This window comes from Sceloporus occidentalis, unplaced genomic scaffold (assembly GCF_023333645.1).
Source record: "Sceloporus occidentalis isolate IW3139 unplaced genomic scaffold, rSceOcc1.0.p SCAF_4, whole genome shotgun sequence".
Classification (NCBI taxonomy): Eukaryota; Metazoa; Chordata; class Lepidosauria; order Squamata; family Phrynosomatidae; genus Sceloporus; species Sceloporus occidentalis.
The window spans coordinates 28,870,303-28,891,000 of NW_028316984.1; the positions used below are offsets into that span (position 1 = coordinate 28,870,303).

The 20,698-nt window shown below is 40.7% G+C and overlaps 1 protein-coding gene across 6 annotated transcripts in view; it reads right to left on the reverse strand.

Moving 5' to 3' along the window:
- The window catches only part of MFSD6 (major facilitator superfamily domain containing 6), a 57,481-nt gene that overhangs the window by 25,807 nt on the left and 10,976 nt on the right, over positions 1 to 20,698 (reverse strand). For 5 of the 6 annotated variants that reach the window (XR_016280846.1, XM_089519585.1, XM_089519588.1 and 2 more), the window contains exons 2-3: positions 13,379 to 13,463; positions 6,530 to 8,144 (exon numbers count right to left, since the gene is read on the reverse strand). Coding sequence is in view for 5 of the 6 variants with exons in the window: in XM_089519585.1 (XP_089375711.1) it covers positions 6,530 to 8,088 (1,559 nt within the window). In the remaining variant the exon portion in view is untranslated. The remainder of the gene's footprint in view (positions 1 to 6,529; positions 8,145 to 13,378; positions 13,464 to 20,698) is intronic. The other variant, XM_089519586.1, reaches the window with a different exon arrangement.

The following is a 20,698-nucleotide window of genomic DNA, read 5'->3' on the forward strand; positions in this document are numbered from 1 at the left end:
AAAAAAAACCAGGCATCATCCCTCGATTTCTCCAGAGGTCCCTGAGGATGATGTAATCGCTATGTGTCAAACTATAGATAAATATTTGGGTTTTTCTCTGCCACTATCCCATGGCTGTGTTGTGGGAGGGCTACAGCGGAGAAAAGGAGGACTGGGATTTGTATCATGGTTGTGTACATGCAATTTGTCTCCCAATTCAGGATCTTGGTCGATGTGTTTGGGAGGCCAGTCAAAAAAATTAATTTCCTCTATTTTGAGTTAATTCTCCAACTAGGTGCACTTAAGCGGCCTAAATGGTGTCACCACCCCCACCCCTAGGAAACCTTAGTAGATTCATTTGGGCTATAAGGGAGAAGTGAAGAAGAGGAGGAACTCCCAGAAACAGCCCAATGAGGACTGAGTCCAAAGAAGCAGGGACTTCAAAAATTGGGTAGGAAGCAGAACAGAATGGAGTGGCTGTGAAAGCAGGACTGAGGAAAGATCTCACAGGGACATAAAGGGTATAAGGAACAATCTTACTGACTGCAGATATTACTGGGAAATATTATTTCTTGGTTCATGCTGTTTTTAAATGTCCTCAGGGATAGAAATGAGAGCTGCCCGTTGAGACAAACATAAATTAAGATTAGCTGGCATTGGTTATTGGTATGTCCATAACCCCTTCAAAATAGAGGGGAAACATAAAGACAATTCTTCTTGAAAAATGAGCATATTTTGTGGGTGTAGAAGGTTGACTTCATGAGGTAGAAAACTGAGCAGAGGGATCAGGAATAAAATATCTTCAACAGTTCAGTATTTTCTTACAGGGCTTTGCTTACTGCATATACTTGTGTATAAGTCTACAAATTTTAGACAAAAAATTGACCCCAAAAACCTGAGTTGACTTATCCATGGGGCAATGTACATACTGTATTTTAACCCTTATTTAAAAAGAAACCACCCCCCTGGTGAAAGACAAGTGTGCAATCTGTCCTGGAAACACTGCCCGCCCCACTTTCTCATCCATCCAGCCTTTAGGGTGAGCACAAACATTTATGCCTAGATCCTTTGTTACATGCCCCTATGTTTTATCCTTGACTTTCCATTGGCTGGATCAAAATCCGTAACTTTGGCCACCAGAACTGGCCTCAACTTATACATGAGGTCAATTTTTAATTGAATATATTCGGTAGTCTATTGCTTGCCTCTAGAGGTACTACCGTATATACCTGGCTATAAGTTGACCTCATATATAAGTTGAGGGAAGGCTTTGAGGCTAAAATTATGGATTTTTATATCACCTGTGGATAAGTCAAAGGTAAAACTTAGGGCCATGTAACAAAGGATGTAAAGGATTAAGGGAATGAAAATGATGGCAAAGAACCTACAACATTCCAATAAACACAACTGTTTTGTACTTACACTAAAGGCTGTATGGATGCTGGGGGGGGGGGGGGGGGTCAGTGCTTCCATGACAGATTATGCTCTTACCTTTCACCAGGGGATGGTTCCTTTTTAAAATAAGAGTTAAAGCACAGTACTTCCATTGACCAGTAGATAAGTCGACATAAGTTTTTGGGGCCAATTTTTTTACTAAAAGTTCTAGACCTATACATGAGTATATACAGTATTTATAGTATTCATGTGCTATTTACAGTTTTCTCTTAAAGTCTTTGATCTAACTGATATGCTATGTTTATAGCATCTAGACCTATTGGTATAAACGTATGAGGAAGTTTATTAGACTACAATATTTAGCAAATATATATCAAGTTTGCTTGCACTTAATGCAGGAGATTATAGCAGTATCTTCCAACATTTCTGATTAAACAAGCAATTTCTTAACAAATTAACTTGATTATTTTTATCAACACACCCTATTTTGAAACTATAGAAGCAGTCACCAAAAATAAACCATGCTCAGATAAATGCTAAATATATTGTTTATATTAATGTCAAAAAGGAATTACAAATCTTTAACTTTTCATTAATTTTCTATACACCTTTGGGACTCAGGGTTGTTGTTTTTTACTTTATTAAATCGATCACATCAATCTACAATCATAAGCATTCATCATATAAACTATTTATCTCATACATCTACAATAAACTCAATCAATGTTCACTACAATTTGTCTAAATCGAATCTCCTCACTTGGGCCAGGAGGTTTTCCCTTCCCTCCCCTTTCCTATCCATCCTCTTCCTTCCTATTCCCCTTCCAGTTACCACTCTACCACTATCTGCTAATCTCCTTTCTAATCCTTTCCCATCAATTCCAGGACATGCAAAGAGTATTTGTGTCTGTTTAGTTAGAGATCCTCCCACCCTGAGGCCTTGCCATTCAACAACAGAACAATACACAGATTAACATGGAACTCACTCCTCCCAACCCAGGGCCATACAGTATATAATATATACCCCAGTCACTTCCATGCCAGCATTCTCTGAAGATGCCAGCCACCAATGCTGGTGAAACATCAGGAACAAACTCTTCTAGAACATGGCCACATAGCCCAAAAAATCCACAAAAAACTGGCCAGACTGTCATTACTTTAATCTTTTCTTTGAACAAGCTCCCATTCTGAAAGAAACATGTGGGTATTTAATTTCAAGCTCCTTGTCTCTTTGGGAATCTGAGCAGCTGCAGAGAAGACTTGAAAGGACTATATCTAGGTGAACACACTGTTCCTGTGGACTTAATTCATTGGCTCCATGACATGGCTGCCTTCTATATGGTCCACCCCTGTGTCATTACACTAGCAATGGGAAGCAACACGAGGCAGGCAGATTGTGTGTTTATACCTCATACCAACATGGCCACTAATCATGTTTTACACATTTCTAAATGCTTCCTTCAGTTTTCAGGTCAAAGCTATTCAGAAATCTTTGTTGAAAGGGCATTATATACAACCATTTTTACTAGAATGACTTCTAGGACTTTTCTTCGCCCTTTTCTGGTTCTGCAACATTCCTTTTGTGTTACGGTAGCTCAACCGCACAGAGAAAGACAGTGTGAAACACTACAGAATTTATGAGGTTTATTATGACATTGGCAATACACTGCTATCTCTCTTCTTCCAAAAACAATAATTCTGTTTCTTACATTTAAGTCACCAAAACACCGTTCTCCACTCCCACTGCCATCACCAAAATATGCATCACTTTGCCCTGTTTAACTGTATGTTTTCATTGATGCAAACCTTCCAACACTTCACAGGTGGAAACAGGGACACACGGCTGAGCAACAGTGAAGTGTGGGCAAGATGGCAAAAGTTACTAATGAAGAAGAACAGATAAGCTAGGAGAGGCTGCAGCAGTTCACCTTTGCCCTTTCCTCTTCCACTTGCTGAGTTAATTGAGAGCAATCTCTCTTTGAACTCAGAAGAAGATGATGGGGTGAAGATGGGAGAAGGATAGAGAAACTGGGGCATTTTAAAAGCAGATGAAAAAGTAGGGTGCAGAGGATTAAACAGGTCTGTCTCTGCCAAATCAGGACAGTTGGAGGATATGCTGATGTTCTCCTGGAGTTGAGTCACTTTTTCAAAATTATTTCAACACTGCATTAGAATTGTAAAGCTTTTGAATAATGCATATTATTTTAACATCTGACTACTTCTTCACTACCTTTCTTGATCAGGAAACTAGAAAACAAAGGATCAAATTTGGGTATTGGTGTTGGCTCAAGTGGGAAAAGATCACAGTTCACCTTTTACTTTTAGCACTTTAATAGGAACTTATGGCATCATCCATTTTAGAATTGGATGTAAAAAATTGAAGAAGATCAAGAAATAAGCTTTGATCATATTTCTTGAAGTGTTATGTCACTAGTTCAGTGTTGCTTAAAGATATAATCTTCACAAAATTGCATTTAAATTATAGAATGATTTAACAATGGTTTAAAAACTTTTTAGATTGCTATACTTTAATAGCACCCACAATTCTGCCATCTGAAGCAGTCGAGCCCCCCCCCCCCCCCACCTAACATTTGGACCAGCCCTAAGCAAATTATCCATAAAAAGAGGGAATGAGTGCAATGCTCAGTTGATCTTATTCCCAAGGCTTACATGGGATCTAGGGATGAGCAGTAGACTAGGTTCAGAAATATTTAGTGGGAGTGGAAAAAGCAAAATATCCCAGCCTTCCTGAACACTGAACTGTACCAAAGAGCTAGGGTTCTGGACCTGCTTCCATCTGGCATGGATCCCTTCACCCTCCCAGTAGTGTCATCAGGGCAGGACTTTGGGGCAGAAGTCCCACGGATGCATTCAAAAGAATGACAGTGTGTGTGTGTCTGTCCGTCCGTCCCTCCATCCCTCTGACATACTGCATTTTGCTGCATTGTCACAAAGGCTACATGGCCACATTTTGAAGCAAATGAAAAATTATCCTCTAAGGGGACCCTTAAAAGCATTTTTCCCAAACTATAATTTGGCCTAACTGCTCCCCTGAACCCTACTGCAGTCAATCAGTTTTAAAAGGAACCCTTCTGCTATCCAACCGTGAATATTACCTGATTTCATGATAATTGTACAAATACCATCCTTGCTTTTGTACATGTCAGGTGGGAGCTTTCACTATACTACCAATTTAAGTCCTGTTAGTGTCAAAAGGAAAGCTGTTCCATGAAACATACTGAAGCACAGGTTTTACATGTATCTACTGAACATTCAATATGAGTGAGTTCAAGTGAACTTACTCCTGCAGCCCAAGTTCCGATCGCAGGACTGTGCTTCTAGCACAAGGAAGCACAGGGTAGTTTTTGTAAGTTATTTATTTAGTTACTTATTATCTGTTACAGTTATATGAATTTTCCCTCCCAAGGAACTCAAGTGGCATACATGGTCTTATTCCTCTTTTCTATCCTAACAGCATTTAGGATTGGCAGTTTAGAGAGGCTATTTAGAGTCTTCAGCCAGGAAAGAGAAAAAGAGTGCCTCAACTCATAGTATTGGCAGCACTATCCACTGAAAAGTATTCCTGTTTCTTATAGAGATGAACAGCAGGGAGATATTGAGCAGATGTGACATCATCCAATGTTATAATATTACACCAGGCAAAGTCACAGCTGCCAAATATTTTCCCCATGAGAGCTATTAAAAGATAGTCTTGCAAGGTCAGTCACTGGCAATCCTTTTCAACCAGAGTGGTAGTTATTATCCAAGTACTCAAGTGTGATTTATAGGACAATTCTGCACTTGCTTACTCAGAGATTAATCCCACTCAGTTTTAAAAGGACTTACTTTCAGATAAGTAGCTATGGAAGTACTGTACAACACTACAAAATGGCATCAGTTTTATATACTTTAATTTCCAAGGCACCAAATTAGGGAGTCTTTAGATTTGTAGTTTGATGAGGTTGTTTGAATTCTAGAATAGAGAGCTCTTGTGCTGTAGCTTAGAGGAGTGTGCACAAGAACTGTATCAGACAAACCTATATCTCTTTATTGTTCTTGTGTGCCTTCAAGTCACTTCTGACTTGTGGTAATCCTAAAGTGAATCTATCATGGAGTTTTCTTGGCAAGATTTATTCAGAGGAGGACTTGCCTTTGCCTTCCTCTGAGGCTGAGTGTGACTTGTCCAAGGTCCCCCAGTGGGTTTCCATGGCTGAGTGGGGATCCAAATCCTGGTATCCAGAGTCAGCCCGAGCACAAACCATGGTACCACACTGGTTCTCCCTATATATCTTACCAGATTACAAATCTCAGGTTGCATTAGTATGGAGCCATGGCAATTAAAGTGGTATCAAACTGATATAACCGTGTTGTGGAACTTTAGTCACAGAGGCCAGAACCCAAATGGGTACATCTGCTGACGGAACAGGTTGCATCAGAAAATCTAGCAGGAAGTGATTTCCCTTACCAGGCAGCACCTACACACCTCTAAGCATTTTCCTTCTTTTCTTTTCTTCTCCAGCCCTTTGGGCCTCCTAAAATTCTGCTCTGGAAAACTCCCAGCTCTCCAAAGCTGAAACTGAGGGAGCAGAGATGAGATGGAGATGGGAGGTGATGACTTCCATTTGGATCTACTAAAAGCATTTGTGAATGCACCCAACTAGATCATGGCCGGATCCTTGCTTTCAAGGATAATATACAAATCCTGTTGTTGGATTATCTGTGTGAACAAATTTGTAAATCTCATTCACTTGTTTCATTCTTGCTTGTCCACAACTACTTTTCCAACATGGCTAATTTTATATCAGCATTCAGATGTCTTTTCCTCTCAAGGTAGGGTCTGTCAATGCTTCTTTCTTTAGAATAAATAGATGCTCATATCCTATATTTAGCCAATCTAACATGATTGATTGTAATATGGCAAACCAAGCAACAATGGATAAAGGTAGATTTATAGCTATATTAAACATGGTGTGGAAAATTTTCCACTGAAAAAATGTATCATCAGAAAATTTTCCATATCTTTGCTTCTGTGCAATGTATTTACTCAAAATACTTCTCTCATCAGGATGTTGTTTTATTCTTACACATCATTATATCTATTACTGGCATAGCACTGACACAGACATTCAATGGGGTTTTTATACCATTTGCTTACCTGATATGGCCAATCAGCTCGATTAACTTGTGACTGAAGAAATAGGCTGTCAATTCAGACACATGACTCAGGACAGAACAGACTCCAAAAAGGGTGGTGGTGCCATTCAGATCTTCCAGGTGCCAGTAGAGAAAAGTGAACACAAAGCCATATCCAAAGCCCATAAACCAAGCGACAAATAGTACAGAGCCATACTGGATGCTGCAAAGTAACTTTATCAAGTCCCAGAAATGAAAAGACTGCAGTTGGCTGGTGTTGCTGTGTGTCTCATTGGAAGAGTCTGTGGAAGAATTTCTATCCACCTGGGTGACCTCTGCCTCTTTGTTTTCATTTTCCTCTTGCTTGTAGTGGTTGTAATGGAACCGGAACTGAGTTGCCACAATCAAAGAAAGGGTCATCAGCACGCCAAAGACAATGAAAACAATCCGGTAGTTCTTGTATTCTGGAGCTTTGCAGCCCTGACCTTCCATAAACACATCGATACGGGTAGAGTCAATGCCAATTCCCACTGACAACATGGCTAGACCCCAGCCTAGGGAGCCCCACATCCGCTGTAGCCCATAACGGTCTCGGTGCTTGCCAAGATATTGCAAGGTCACAGTGTCTACAATAGTAACTGATGAGGCACTGAAAAACTCTCCTATAATAACAACCAGAAGGATGAGCAGAAAGATAGCCTCTACTTCCTGATGGTCATAAACAAGAGTAACCCGATCAGAAAATACTGCCTTGGTGGTGAGGGCAGGTACCACTGTAGCATGGGTTGCATTTCCCAAGGAGCTTATGGTAACAATATTTTTGGGAGCATTCTCAGTGACTACACCCTCATCTTCCTGTAAAGGAGGAACCCCATTTCCACTATGAGCCATTGGAAGGGAGACAGGTTCAGTATCCGCAGGCATAGTTGAGCTCAGAGTTGGAAAGCTGTAGGCTGGCTGTAGATCTCTTTTTCCTCGGCTCTTTGCTGATGTAACTCCCACGGCAGGCAGTGCAGGAGAGATGGAGACATTTTGTGGGGTTGTTGTTGAAAAATGGCTGGCATTGGTAGGATGTACTGGCACTGGGAACTTTGGTACACACCTTAAGGTAGCTGGTTTGACAAATCCAATTCCCAAATTAAACAACACCCAACACAAGAGCGAGAAGAGGAGGACAACTTTCCCCTTTTTAAAGCGATCTGCTACCACTCCCCAGAAAGGAGCACTGCAGAACTCAATGAAGTACCTAATTCCCACCAGGAGTCCGCTCTGGCTAGGTGTCATGCCCAGCTGTTTGTAATAGACGGGCAGCAGTGGATAGAGGGAACCGTAAGCAGCATAAAAGAAAAAATAAAAGACCTTTGAGACCAAGAGATCATTGTTCACTTTGACACAATGCCTTTCAAGCCAATCTAGCTCCTCGTCTGGAATGGTAGTAGTGGTGTCTGTTGAAGGTGTATCACTCTGTGCTTGTAGGTCCTGCTCCTTGGAGACCCCATTGAAGGGATCAGAAAGCACATATTTCCTTTTCTGATCTTCTTCATCATCTGTTAAAATGGCTACTTTATCATCAGTTGCCATGGCTTACAGCAAGCATGAGGCACTTAACTGGCTCTCTGCACTTTAATTCAAGTAGCCTGTGGAAAAGTAAAAGCACCATCAGAGTTAATATGGCATGTTGAACCAGACAAGGGGAAAGAGAAGACATTTTGACTACTGTAGAGCTTTTTAAAAATATTTTTATCATAAACAGATCTTGAGTGATACTTTATCATGGACCCAAATTTATGAAGCCACCTGGTTCCTTTAAAAGCTATGAAAATCACAGAGAACTTAAGATTTATTACCAGTGTTGTTCCCAGTATTTCATGATACTTTACATCCATAATAATCATCTGTATCTAATGAAGTGGACTGTGTCCATGAAAAGGCTAGTCCTTATTATATTTATTCGCTTTAACAATAGCTCTTCCCAACCTTATGATCTCCATGTGTTGGTCTACAGCTTCCACAGCCTTACATAGTATGGTCAACAGTGAGGGAAGAGGGGTATTGTAACCCAAAACATCTGGAGAATGTGAGGGAAGGTGGGCTATAAACTCCCACATGATTATTATTTTTTTGTTTTTGTTTTTACCACAACAGCCTAACACTCATCTAATGGATGTATATTATAATATCCATTACGGGGAGGAAAAAACTGATTAATAATGACTACAGGTACCTGAAGTGCTTCTGGAGGGATACAAACCGCCGCTTTGCGGCGCTCCCCCGCCGCCGCCGTTTGCTCCGCGCGGGAGCTGCAGCAGCCAAACCGCGCGGCTCCCACGCGGAGCAAAAAAGAAGCTCCAAAATGGAGCTTCTTTTGGAGTCGCGTTTGCGACATAGCGAGGCGCCAGGGGCGCACTCGCTACATCACAAAGGGCGCGACGCGTACGGACGCTCAGCGTCCGATACGTCAAGATGGCTGCGCCCGTATGAACAGGGCGCCGCCATCTTGTACGTATTCAATACGTACCCCCCTTCCTAACCTGACGTACTATTTGGTGGTTTGTATCCCGCCTCTGTTTCCTATAAATCCTTATATGATTGAGGATTCTTTATTTTAAGAGCCAGGAAGCTCTGGTAGCACAGTGGTTAAATGCCTGTACTGCAGCCACAAGGTTGTGAGTTTGATCCTGAGGTGCTCGAAAAGTCGACTCAGGCCTTATACAGACTGGCACTTTGGGCTGACATGGAGGGAGAGTTGGGGAGTAGTGTCCTCACGACGCACATCCCGACTCTGCCCCCAGAGACCCATGACGCTGTGTGATGCTCCACACAGCGTGTGGCATCACTGTGCTCCTCCAGCGCTGCATCCATATGATGCAGTGCTGAAAGAGCGCTGCATAGCTGCACTGCCACGGCTATTATGCCCTTTCCAGGGCACAAAAAGGAGCTGCTTTTTATGCCTCTTTTTCGCACCCTGGAAAGGCTGGATCGGCTAAAGGCCACCCCTTCGGGACTGTATGCAGAGCCTCTCAGTCTTCCATCCTTTTGTAGGTCTGTAAAATGAACACCCAGATTTTTGGGGGCAATTGGCTTAAATGATGTAAACTGCTTAGAGACTGCCTAGTTTAGTATGAAATGGTATAGAAATGTAAATGCTATTGCTATTGTATCAACAACAATACAAAAATAGGTTTGAGTGCTGGACAGCCACCTTGGAGACCAGGGTTCAGTTTCCAGCTCAGCCACTAACTGACCTTGGCTCAGCCTCAGGGGAAGGCAATGGCAAACCTCTTCTGAACTAATCTTGCCAAGAAAACTCTGTGATAGCTTCACCTTAGGATCACCATAGGTCAGAAATGACTTGAAGGCACACAGTAACAAGAACAACAACAACTCTTTATTAGTTATGAAGAACATTGTGTCCCACCTCCATGTAGCTGATACAACTACACAAAGGTGTTCTATTCTTTTGGGTGCATGGAGACATCCATTTTTGGTTATTGTCCCTTGTCTCCCCCCCCCCCCCCCAATCATTCTGGAAGATCCACCAATTTATAGTGGGATGCTTTCTGCTGTGCAAAGGCTTTGTTGTGTGCCTCCAAGTTGTTCAGAGAGAGGCTTGTTATGACCTTTCTGTGAGGATAAGTGTGACTTGTCCAAGACCACCCATGGGTTTCCATGACCAATATCAAGTTACATGGTATTTGAACCTCCTCTCCCAAGAGTCCTAGTTGTTTTATGATTTTGTAAACAACATCAACAATACAAAAATTACTTGTCCTCCACTATTATTATTATTAGTTTTTCATGACACTTTACAAAATCATAAGACAACACCAAGGAATCAAATGAATTTCATACTAAAAAAACATGAATTGGAGGAAGTAATATGGATGTTGACGAGTCTCAAGTTAGGGGCTGATTTTTAAAGCAATGTTTAACATTGCTCTGCTTCTATATTAGCTGCACATATTTAGACCTTGGAAACAAATATGCAGAGTCCACAAACTTTATAATGTCAAGGGGGGAAATTTGAAACTGTAACATGTTATAGCAGAAGGATGACTGTGAAGAAAGGGAGAAAGGTGTGCACATTACACAAACCATTTCAGCATTATATTAAAAAAGATGATTAAGGAATTCAGCCTTTGCGTGGTATAGTGGTTTGAGTGCTGGACTACGATTCTGGAGAACAGTGTTCAATTCCCAGCTTGCCCATGAAACCCTCTGGTGACCCTGGGAAAGACCCTTAACCTCAGGAGAAAGAAATGGCAAACCCCCCTCCAAACAAAACTTGCCAAGAAAACCCTATGATTAGGGTTGTCCTAAGTCGGAAATGACTTGAGGATACACAGCAACATCAACAATAGAAAAACTATTTGTAATCCACTATTATTATTATTATTATTATTATTTATATAGTGCATGGCACTTTACAAAATCATAAAGCAACACAGAACCTGGCAATGGAGTACAATCTAAAATCACAAGATAATTTTTAAGATTAAATAGTTATAAACTATAAAACTGTAAACTAGCATTATACCTTCAGAATGGATTATCAGAATTATCAAACTGCAGTCCAAAATGGTTCCATAAACAGAAAGGTCTTTAGTTTGGATTTAAACTTAGCTAGGGAAGGAATAGTCCATAAGTTTTGGGGGAGGTGGTTCCAGGAATAAGGTACATCAAGAGAAAGGGCAAATCCGGTCCATGGAAGAAGAAACACTTGGCCAAGTCAGGAGCCCATGGATTGCAGAACTCATTATAGGTAGAGCTGACAAATAATGTGTGTGTGTGAGGGGGGGAGGGCAAACTGTGCAGAGCTTTGAAGGTTAAAGGAAGAAGCTTGTACTGAATCCTGAAAGGAATGGGGAGCCAGTGGAGAGATGTCAAGAGCGGGGTGATATGGTCAAAATGCCAGGCCAAAAAGATAATCCTAGCAATGGAGGGTTGGGTGGAAAGCAAAGGACCAAGGTGGACAAAGAAAACACTGGCAAAAGAAGGTTGCAGTAGTCAAGGGGTGAGATAACCAGGGTGTGAACCAGAGTCTGACCAGTAGAAACTGAAAGCAAAGGTCTACTGTGAAAATTGGAACATATCTATCTATTAGAGTTTTGATTTTTCTCAATGTTCTCAGATCAAATACAAATTTAATCAAACACCAATGTAAATACATATTCTAAGGGGAGGCATATTAAAATTCTACTTAAATCGATATTTTAAAATTACCCCTTTTACAACCACAATGGGGAAACAAAATGGATAAAAGCATGTGAAAGTGACAAGGGGCCCTTTAACATTGCACAGTGAGAACATTCTGATTCTAATATAACTGTCATGGCTGCATCTTATGGAATCCTTGGCTTTGGTGAGCCACCAAAGGAATTCTCTAGCTGAGAATTGCAAAGCCCCTTCCTTAAATTGCCAGTTCCAGGATTCCACAGGATGCTGCCGTGGCAGTAAATGGGAATCATAGTGCTAAAATTGTGTAGTGTGAATGGACTCCGAGTGCTCCTCAGTCTTTTAAAGTGAGATTGTCAAGGACTGAGACTGGGGCATATATGCAAAACACAGACTCCTCTGGACCTACACACAATAAGCATGCGGTCCTCCCTTAGTTATGGCTGCCCTTCAGCAATGCCTGTGGGTACTTCAGCTGGATAAAGATTGTGCTAAGAGTTGACAACAAGCATGGCAGGCAATATAAAAAGTTACCATAGCAGAATGACAGACAATCTGTATGCTTTCATGGCTATACAAATAGTGGAAGAACCATCTTCAGTCAACAGCTGAAAAAGGACACTTAAATTCAAATCCCACCCCACTGTTGTATGTTGGGAAAGTCTCTTTCTTTAGCTTCAGCTTCCCTTCTGTGAAATCTGGATAAGCAAAATCACAGAGTTTTCACCCAAGCTATAGAGTTGTACAGATTTAAAAGCCAACATAAATGAAGACAGTGATAAAAGTAATAATAATAATAATAATAATAATAATAATAATAATAATCAACCCACCAAAGCTATTTTTAAATGAAATTTTCAGCTCAGGATCTAAACTCCACAGAGACTGTATCAAACATCCTCAGAGATTGTATCAAAATACCTCATCACAAGTATGCGTGGGGTGATAGGGGCATGAGAATTTCACAAGACAATTGATTCAAAATAACGATTGATGCAGTTTAGTGGTTAAAGAAATAAATATCATTTAAATAAAATGATTAGGAACCCTCAGCTATCTTCAGAACCATTATATAATTTTTAAGCAGCTATTGCTGTTAAACCATGTCAACAATTATTACATGAGGTGAGGACTTCAAATCAAGACTTAGCTGAAGCCAGAAGTGAGGTCAGCTAAAATACATTCATTGCCAGAAATCTGAGGTATGTATCTGGAGAGATACCATATATATTTGACCATTAAGTCAACCACATGTATAAGTTGAGGGCAGGTTTTGGGGCCAAAATTATGGATTTTGCCAGGACCTATGGATTTGTTGAGGGTAAAATTTGGAGGCTCTTAAACGAGGACTCTTAAAGAAGCAGCAATCAATTACCCATGAAGCTTTCTGCATCAGCATTTCAGCCTTCACTGCTGAGACAGCGGTGGTGCGTGGGCGGGAGAGGGACTCTTAAAGAAACAGCAATCAGTCACCCAGAACGCTTTCTGCTTGGCTCAAGATAGAACGAAAGTGCTCTCCCAACCACATGGGGAAATCTGAAAGAGCTGCTATCACATTACCATATACTGGCCATAAATAAGTTGACTTGGGATTTTGGGGTCAATTTTTGGGCATAAAATTTTTGACTTATAGATAAGTATATATGGTAGGTGCTACATAATTCCATGCAACAGAAATAAGGGATATTTGGTTCACCAGATGTTCTTGGACTTCAGTTCTGATCAATCCTAGGTCCTGCAGCCAAGTGCAAGGAATGAGGAGAGTTGCAGTTCATCAACATCTGGAAAAGAGCAAGGTAAAATTACACCAACCTGTTGGTTGGGAGTTGAAGGTTTTTTTAATTTATAGAAGTAAATTTCCCAAGCTCTGAGCAAGCTATACATTTCTCTATCATTTGTTTATCATGCAAGATGGTACACAGTCTAATTAATGATTCCTCATCCAAAATAAACAAACATGTGATGTGGCCAAGGTCTCTCCACTACCAACTCCTCATGTTGAAGGACTGGTTTACCCTGAAGGCTATCTGCATGGGAAGAGGGGAGGGTTTCATAGGGCCTTGCAGGGGTCCTTTATCACTGCTTTGTAGTGCCATGCAATCAAATAGCTGGGCCAAAGCAAAGTGTGTAGAACATGAATCAATAGATTCTTGTTGAGCCACACGTCCCCCATCCTGTATCTGTGCATTTCCTTTTTTCTGCTTTTTTTCTCCCTGTTGAAATTCATTTTGTTAGTTTTGGCCCAGCTTTCTAATCTATTCAGGTCTTTTTGAATTTTGCTCCTGTCCTCCGAGGTATTAGCTATTCCTCCTAATTTGATGTTATCTGCAAATTTGATAAGCATGCCCTCTATTCCTTCATCCAAATCATAGATAAAGATGTTGAATAGCACTGGGCCCAGGAAAGAACCCTGTGGCACCCCATTGGTCACTTCTCTCCAGGATGAAAAGGAGCCATTGTTGAGCACCCTTTGGGTTCAGCCAGGCAATCAATTACAAATCCACCTAACAGTTGCATTGTCTAGCCACGTTTTACTAGCTTCTTTGCAAGAATATCACGGGGGACTTTGTCAAAGGCCTAACTGAAATCAAAATAAGCTACATCCACAGCATTCCCTTCCTCTACAATGCTTGAAACTCCATCAAAGATTAGTTTGGCATGACCTGTTTTTGAGAAACCCAGGTTAACTTTTAGTGATCACAGCATTCCTTTCTAAGCACTTACCATCTATCTGTTTTATGATCTGCTCTAGAATCTGATATTGATGTCAGGGTCAGGCTGACTAGGTGGTAATTATTTTGGTCATCTTCCCTCTCCCCTTTTTTTGAAGATGGGGACAACAATTGCACTCCTCCAGTCTGCTGAAACCTCTCTTGTTCTCCAGCAATTCTCAAAGATTATTGCTAGTGGTTCTGAGATTACTTCTGCAGTTCTTTTAATACTCTTGGAAGAAGTTCATCTGGCCCTGCATACTTGAATTGATTTAGAGTAGCCAGGTATTCCTGTACTACCTCTTTACCTATTTTGTGATGCATTTCCCCTACTGCATTATCTGCTCCATTTTCCCTAGGTAGAGCACTGTTCTCCTTTGGGGAGAAGATTGAGTTAAAAGCCTCATTCCCACTACAAAATAAATTGTTTTTGGAGTTGAATCGATGACACGATTTAGTGCTGAATAGACATTCACACTAATCGAGACTTAGATTTACCTACCTGTTTCAGTCTAATCCACTTCGTGTTCACATTCAGCGGTGGATCAATTTAACATGGAGTTGCCTCATAGGGGTGACTACGCCACTGGAACCGATTCTAATCCACAACCTGTTCACACTAGCACTGAATAAATGTATTGCAAAAGATGCAGGGAATTTAGCTGATCCAGAAGAAGCGCTTTAATGGGTCTACTGCCAGGGCCCCCTCAATAAACTGTGCCAGGGATTCAGTGCAAGTGTGAACAAGAGCCATTTAAACCACTTCAAACCAGTTTGCACACTGGTTTATTATGTAGTGGGAATGAAATCTTGAGATTCTGTAGAGACATATGAGTTACTAGAACCATGGCATCAGACACCATGGTTCATCTTATGAACTACAGCTATAGGGAGGTACTTCAATTACTGATTTTATTTTATTTTTAATCAGAAGCAGCGTTTCCTTATGTTCAGGATAACTCCAAGCCTTGTATTCATCTTCACCACAGGCATTGTTTTTCTGTGCTTCGCCCTTCGATACTAAAGAAGCAGCACTTGCCTCTTTGTCTATCCCAGTCACACTGAAATCTAAGTCATGGAAATGTCAGCAACGTCAAAACTGTGGTCTCCAGAATTATCTAATTTTCATTTTATACCCCTCTCTCCCAAAATGTTAAATAAAAGTATGATGTAATTCAGACCCCCCCCCAAAAAAAAAAAAATGTGTGCAGACAAGTATTCCAGCAGAGAGGATTTCTGAAGGCAAGTGCTATGATAAAGGCTCCCATCTTTCAGGAGATAATCAGCAGAGCAAAGTACTTCACAGATCACAAGGGTAAAAGTTCATCTTGAAAAACAAAAAGTACATCTTTCAGATAAGCAGGTTGAAAATAACTGGAAGGCTTAAAAGGTTGATACCATCCTTAGGAATTCCACCTAATGTCTTTTAGGGGCCACTGAGAGAAGTTGGTAAGAACCAAGCAGGAGGATTAGTGAAGGTTATGTCCATCAAGTTCAGCAAGGGTGGTTGTTTAGTATACTGTGTAAACACTCTTGAGGAGATCTTAAAGAAAGATCTGTGAAAAATAATGATTGTGTATCACTGCAAGTAGTTATAGGCGTTAATTAAAAACCCTTAGAGGTTGCATGAATCAGTCCCCTTACTTCTCCCAGGAAAGAACACACATCTATTTTTTCCTGACAAACTAAATAAGCTAGGTTTATATTTTGTTAAGGAAGTCTGGTCTCTGTGTTTGTGCGTAAGTGTGTAGAGAAATCTGGTATTCAAGCAGCCACATCTTTGCTGAAACCTCCAAAGAAAATTAAAATACTTGTATAATAATAAACATACTGAACAACAAGGTGGGGAAAAGAACTCATTTCAATCTGTTTAACAGCATTCCTGTCCCTTTCTAACTCTAATTTCTTGTTCACCCATGAATCTTTTTTCACAACCCTCTTAGCAATTAAGCTATGGCATGGTGATATATTCTCAGATTCTAGGGCTGCCAATCTGGTCCTCCACGCTTCTCAGAAAGGCTTCTTTCCCATGACACTCTTAGGGGTTTCCTAGCTTTTGGATGGACCATTTGTTACTAAACGTATGAGCTTTAATCTAAAATATGTTAGAATTTTGCCCTCAGGCTGAAAGGGGTTTCCTTTCTACTTTTGTCCAATGGCAAATCAACCATAGGCATGCTGTTTTGTTCTACATTGTGTGGGGCTTTTATTTTTGTAGGGAGGGAGCTGCGGCCATCATGGAAACTGGAGACCCATGCACAACAGCCATACAAAGACATCCATTGCCAAGATGCCTGGTTCCAAACCCACCATCTGCTTCTTTCTACTATGAGAAGCAATGAAGCATATACTATAGAAACCAGATGGTAGATAACTATAATCTTACTGGTTTTTCTGACCTACAGTTCCCATCAGCCATAGCCAGTGTAGATGTTAGCAAAGCACAGGGTCAAAAAACATTGGGAAGACCACAGACACCCACCACTGACGTAAGCCAATGGGAATTAACGCAAGAATTCTGTGTTATTCCCAAATAGTGTTTATTAATGGCCACTGTAAAGGTAATGGTTACTCTTTGTACTTTTTGCATTTCACTTCTCTCTTAGCATATTACTGATTAATATTCACACCCACGCAGTCTGCCAACTGCTGTAGTCCACAAAAGTGTATGTCAAATACTATTTGCTAATCTTTCCGTGCTTTCATTGTGGCTACTGGAACACATCAACATGGATTACCCTCCTCTCCTGGCAACTGAAATTGGGAAGCACAACCACTATCAACTCAGCACTGCTATGTGTTCAACAAGATGCAACTGATAAAAGGAGCAGCTGCCCCTAACTGGAAATATCTTTCTAAGAGAGCAAATGGGCCTAGCACTACTGATGCTCAAAAGCAGCAGAACTGTGCCTTGTTGTTGACATGAGTAGGCCTGTGATTTCAGCGGATGCCTCAAGGGACTGGAAATACAATCCTAGGCTTTGTTTGCTCAGATGAAACTCCCTCTGAGTTAAATGGAGCTCATTTCTTAAGACACATGCTTCAGAGTCCAGCTTTGCTTGGTGGAAATAATGACAGTCAGCCCTCCATATCCATGGATTCTTTATCCATGGATTCAACCATCCACAGTTTGAAAATATTACAAAATATGTAAATTCCAAAAATAAACCTTGATTTTGCCATTTTATAGCGGGGGGGGGGGCATTTTACTGTGCCACTGTATTTAATGGGACTTGATCATCCACAGATTTTGTAATCCACGGAGGGTCCTGGAACCAAACTCCAGTGGATATCAAGGACCCACTGTACAGTATATATAACATGCAACCCCACAATGAAATCTGTTAGGCTATATCTGTGCAAATGATCTCTCTTAAACTCATTATCTGCACCTATCTTCTCTTAGGGTTGGATGTGTTACACATATAACAGCACAATCCTACATGTATGTCTATTCATGTCTTCTCGAATACCACTAAGTGTAATTAGGCTTATTCACCAGCTAAGGAAGTATAGAATTATAGCCTAAAAGACAGGTTTATAGGCCTTTGCATTTGCCTTTGTTGTGAGAAAAATGAAGTTTCTATTTTAAAATGCTATACAAATGGCTTGCACAATAAAAGCCCTACTATTAATTAGTACAGTAATGCACACCTCTCTTGCAGCATACATTAATCCACATTTTAAATGTTTGATGAAAACCTACCTCAATTTTGACTTCCTCAAGCCAATGCTGTCTGAAATTAGTGATTTGCCAAACCACTACTGTGACATCTATGCAGTTTTTCCTCTATTATTACCTCACTGGACACCATCTCACCCCATCTGCCTCTGATCAGGGGGAAAGTAGGCCTGTGGGTGGACTGCCAGAAAGCTGACAGGGGTATAAAACTGACAGCCTAAAGTATGGGTGCACAAGGCCTTTTTTAAACTTTGCAACAGTGCTACAAAGAATGATGCTAGTGATGGGCTGAATGAAGCACCTGCCTCAGATTTAAGATCTCACACATATATATTCTAAGAGGGAAAGCAGAGAGCAATTTCCTGCCTCCAATGCTTCTAGTGCCAAAATAACTTGCTTTGCCTTGGGTACAGACCATACAGTCGACCCTTATACACAGATTTTTTATACACAGATTCAAGCATCCACGGTTTGAAAATGTTCCAAAACAGTATAAATTTCAAATATCAAATCTTGATTTTTCCATTTTTTATAAGGGACACCATTTTGCTATGTCATTATATTTAATGGGACTTGAGCATCATAACAAGGGTCCACTGTACTATGACTTGTGGGTGGGGATGCCATTTCTAGTTGTGCCTCAGGCAACACAATGTCTATGAGGGGGATTCATGGCATGCTTGTACAATATAAATATTTGAAATCAGTCATGTGGCCAATTCATTGTGTTAAAATAGGGAAGTAGATAAAAAGAAAGGAAAAGGACTGAATTACACAAGGCAGAGAAGATTCTATGCTGCCAGTTTTGATGACAGGTGAGCAGTTCAATTGGAGGCTTCCCATAAGAGCATGCCAACAAGGATAAATAATATGAGTTTTCCATTCTGAAAGAGGATGGACATTGGAAAGTGCAAGAAGGATCAGGCAGGCTGATTCCTCAGAGTGGAACAACATGTTGTATTAAATATGCAGCATGCCTCTCTCTTTTTTACGGTGAGGAACCAGGTTGAACCCCATTTCTGATCAGAGCCAGTGTGTGCATGTCAATCCCCATCACCCCCATCCCTTCCCCCAAAATCTGTCGTGCCTGTCTCCCTATCTGGAGCCTAAGGAAAAACCAATAATCTGAACTGGATATAGCTATCATTCTATAAGTCACAACTGGACAATGGTGCTTCTGCTCACCAAGTTATTGGGCTACAACCCCCATCAGCCTTAGACATCAAAGTCACTGGCAAGGGTTGATGGAAGTTGTGGGCCAAACACATCTGCAGGGCCATGGCTGCTCACTTCTATAAGCAGTCATGCATACCTTTCATGGCCTAATCTCATTCATCTGTTGCTGTCCAAAGTGTAGGATCATTAAAAAGGCTAAATGCATACTTGTAGCTCATTGCAACAACCTGTTTTCACACTAAAGATGACTTCAGAGTTTATCACATGACTTCCGTTCTCTCCACGATTACGTTAACGAAAGTGCATACATACTGTTTTGGGAGCACCCCCTATTGCACACATCCCTTCATTACGTTACTCGCTGTTGTTGGCACCTCGTGCTCTCTTCTGCCCTTATCCTTAACTCCATCTCCTTGCTCTATGCACTACCCAGCATGACTTTCATTTGTATGTGTGTTTTGGGTTTTAAGTGCAATTTGAGAATTATGCAAATGTGGTTTAACAACAACAACATAAAGTAGGAGTGGGAACGGTTGTTCTGGAATAGCAAAGGGGATGGGGAGACACTGATACCACAATCTCAGAAATGCCACAAGAGTAATTTACTGCAGGTAAGGACTAGCGCTATACCAGTGCTATTGGGAGCTTATTAATGTTTTTTTCCTCCATCAGTGGGAAGGTGCAGGCTAACTACACTTCCAGGACAAAGCAGCAATGAGAGGAGATAGTGCCATGCAACAGGTAATACCAAAGGCACTATTATCAAACTTTTATGGTGATTTAAAAGCCACATGTTATAAAGCACTAAGAACTCCCTACTTCATGGCCATTCATAGACTAATGAAGACTAAATTCTCTACCTGTGCTATTAAATCTGCCTGACTTGTGCTGACTTCTGAACTTACTCAGTACGTAGAGAGCTCTTGTAGCACCTTCTACTCCACCAAATGCATCTGAGGAAGTAGACTGATGTCTACAAAAGCTCCTGCTGCCAATTTCTTTCTTTCAGTTAATCTCAAAGGTGCTACAAGATCTCTCTATGTACTGATTCTACAGACAAACACAGCTATATCTTTCAATTCTGAACTGATTGTAACTGTTTGTTTTTCTAAAAGATACCAATGTTTGATTTTAATTTTGTACTGAATATAGTAGTTACTGTAGACATCTATAATGTTTTATGACACCTTTTGCTACTGTTTTGATTAGATGGGTGGGGGCTACTTACACAAATATACTTTGAATTTATTATGAGACGTTTCAATCTTGCTTTCTTGTTCTGTTTCTTCTTTAATATAAACCACTTTGAAACACTCATCTGAAAAGTGGAGGGTACTTCATATAAATAAATAGACAGCAAACCTCAAGAGTAATTTTACATCTGGAGATACTCTTGAGGTTTCTTAGTACAGCCAATCTGGTTAATACATACCACTGTGCTACTATT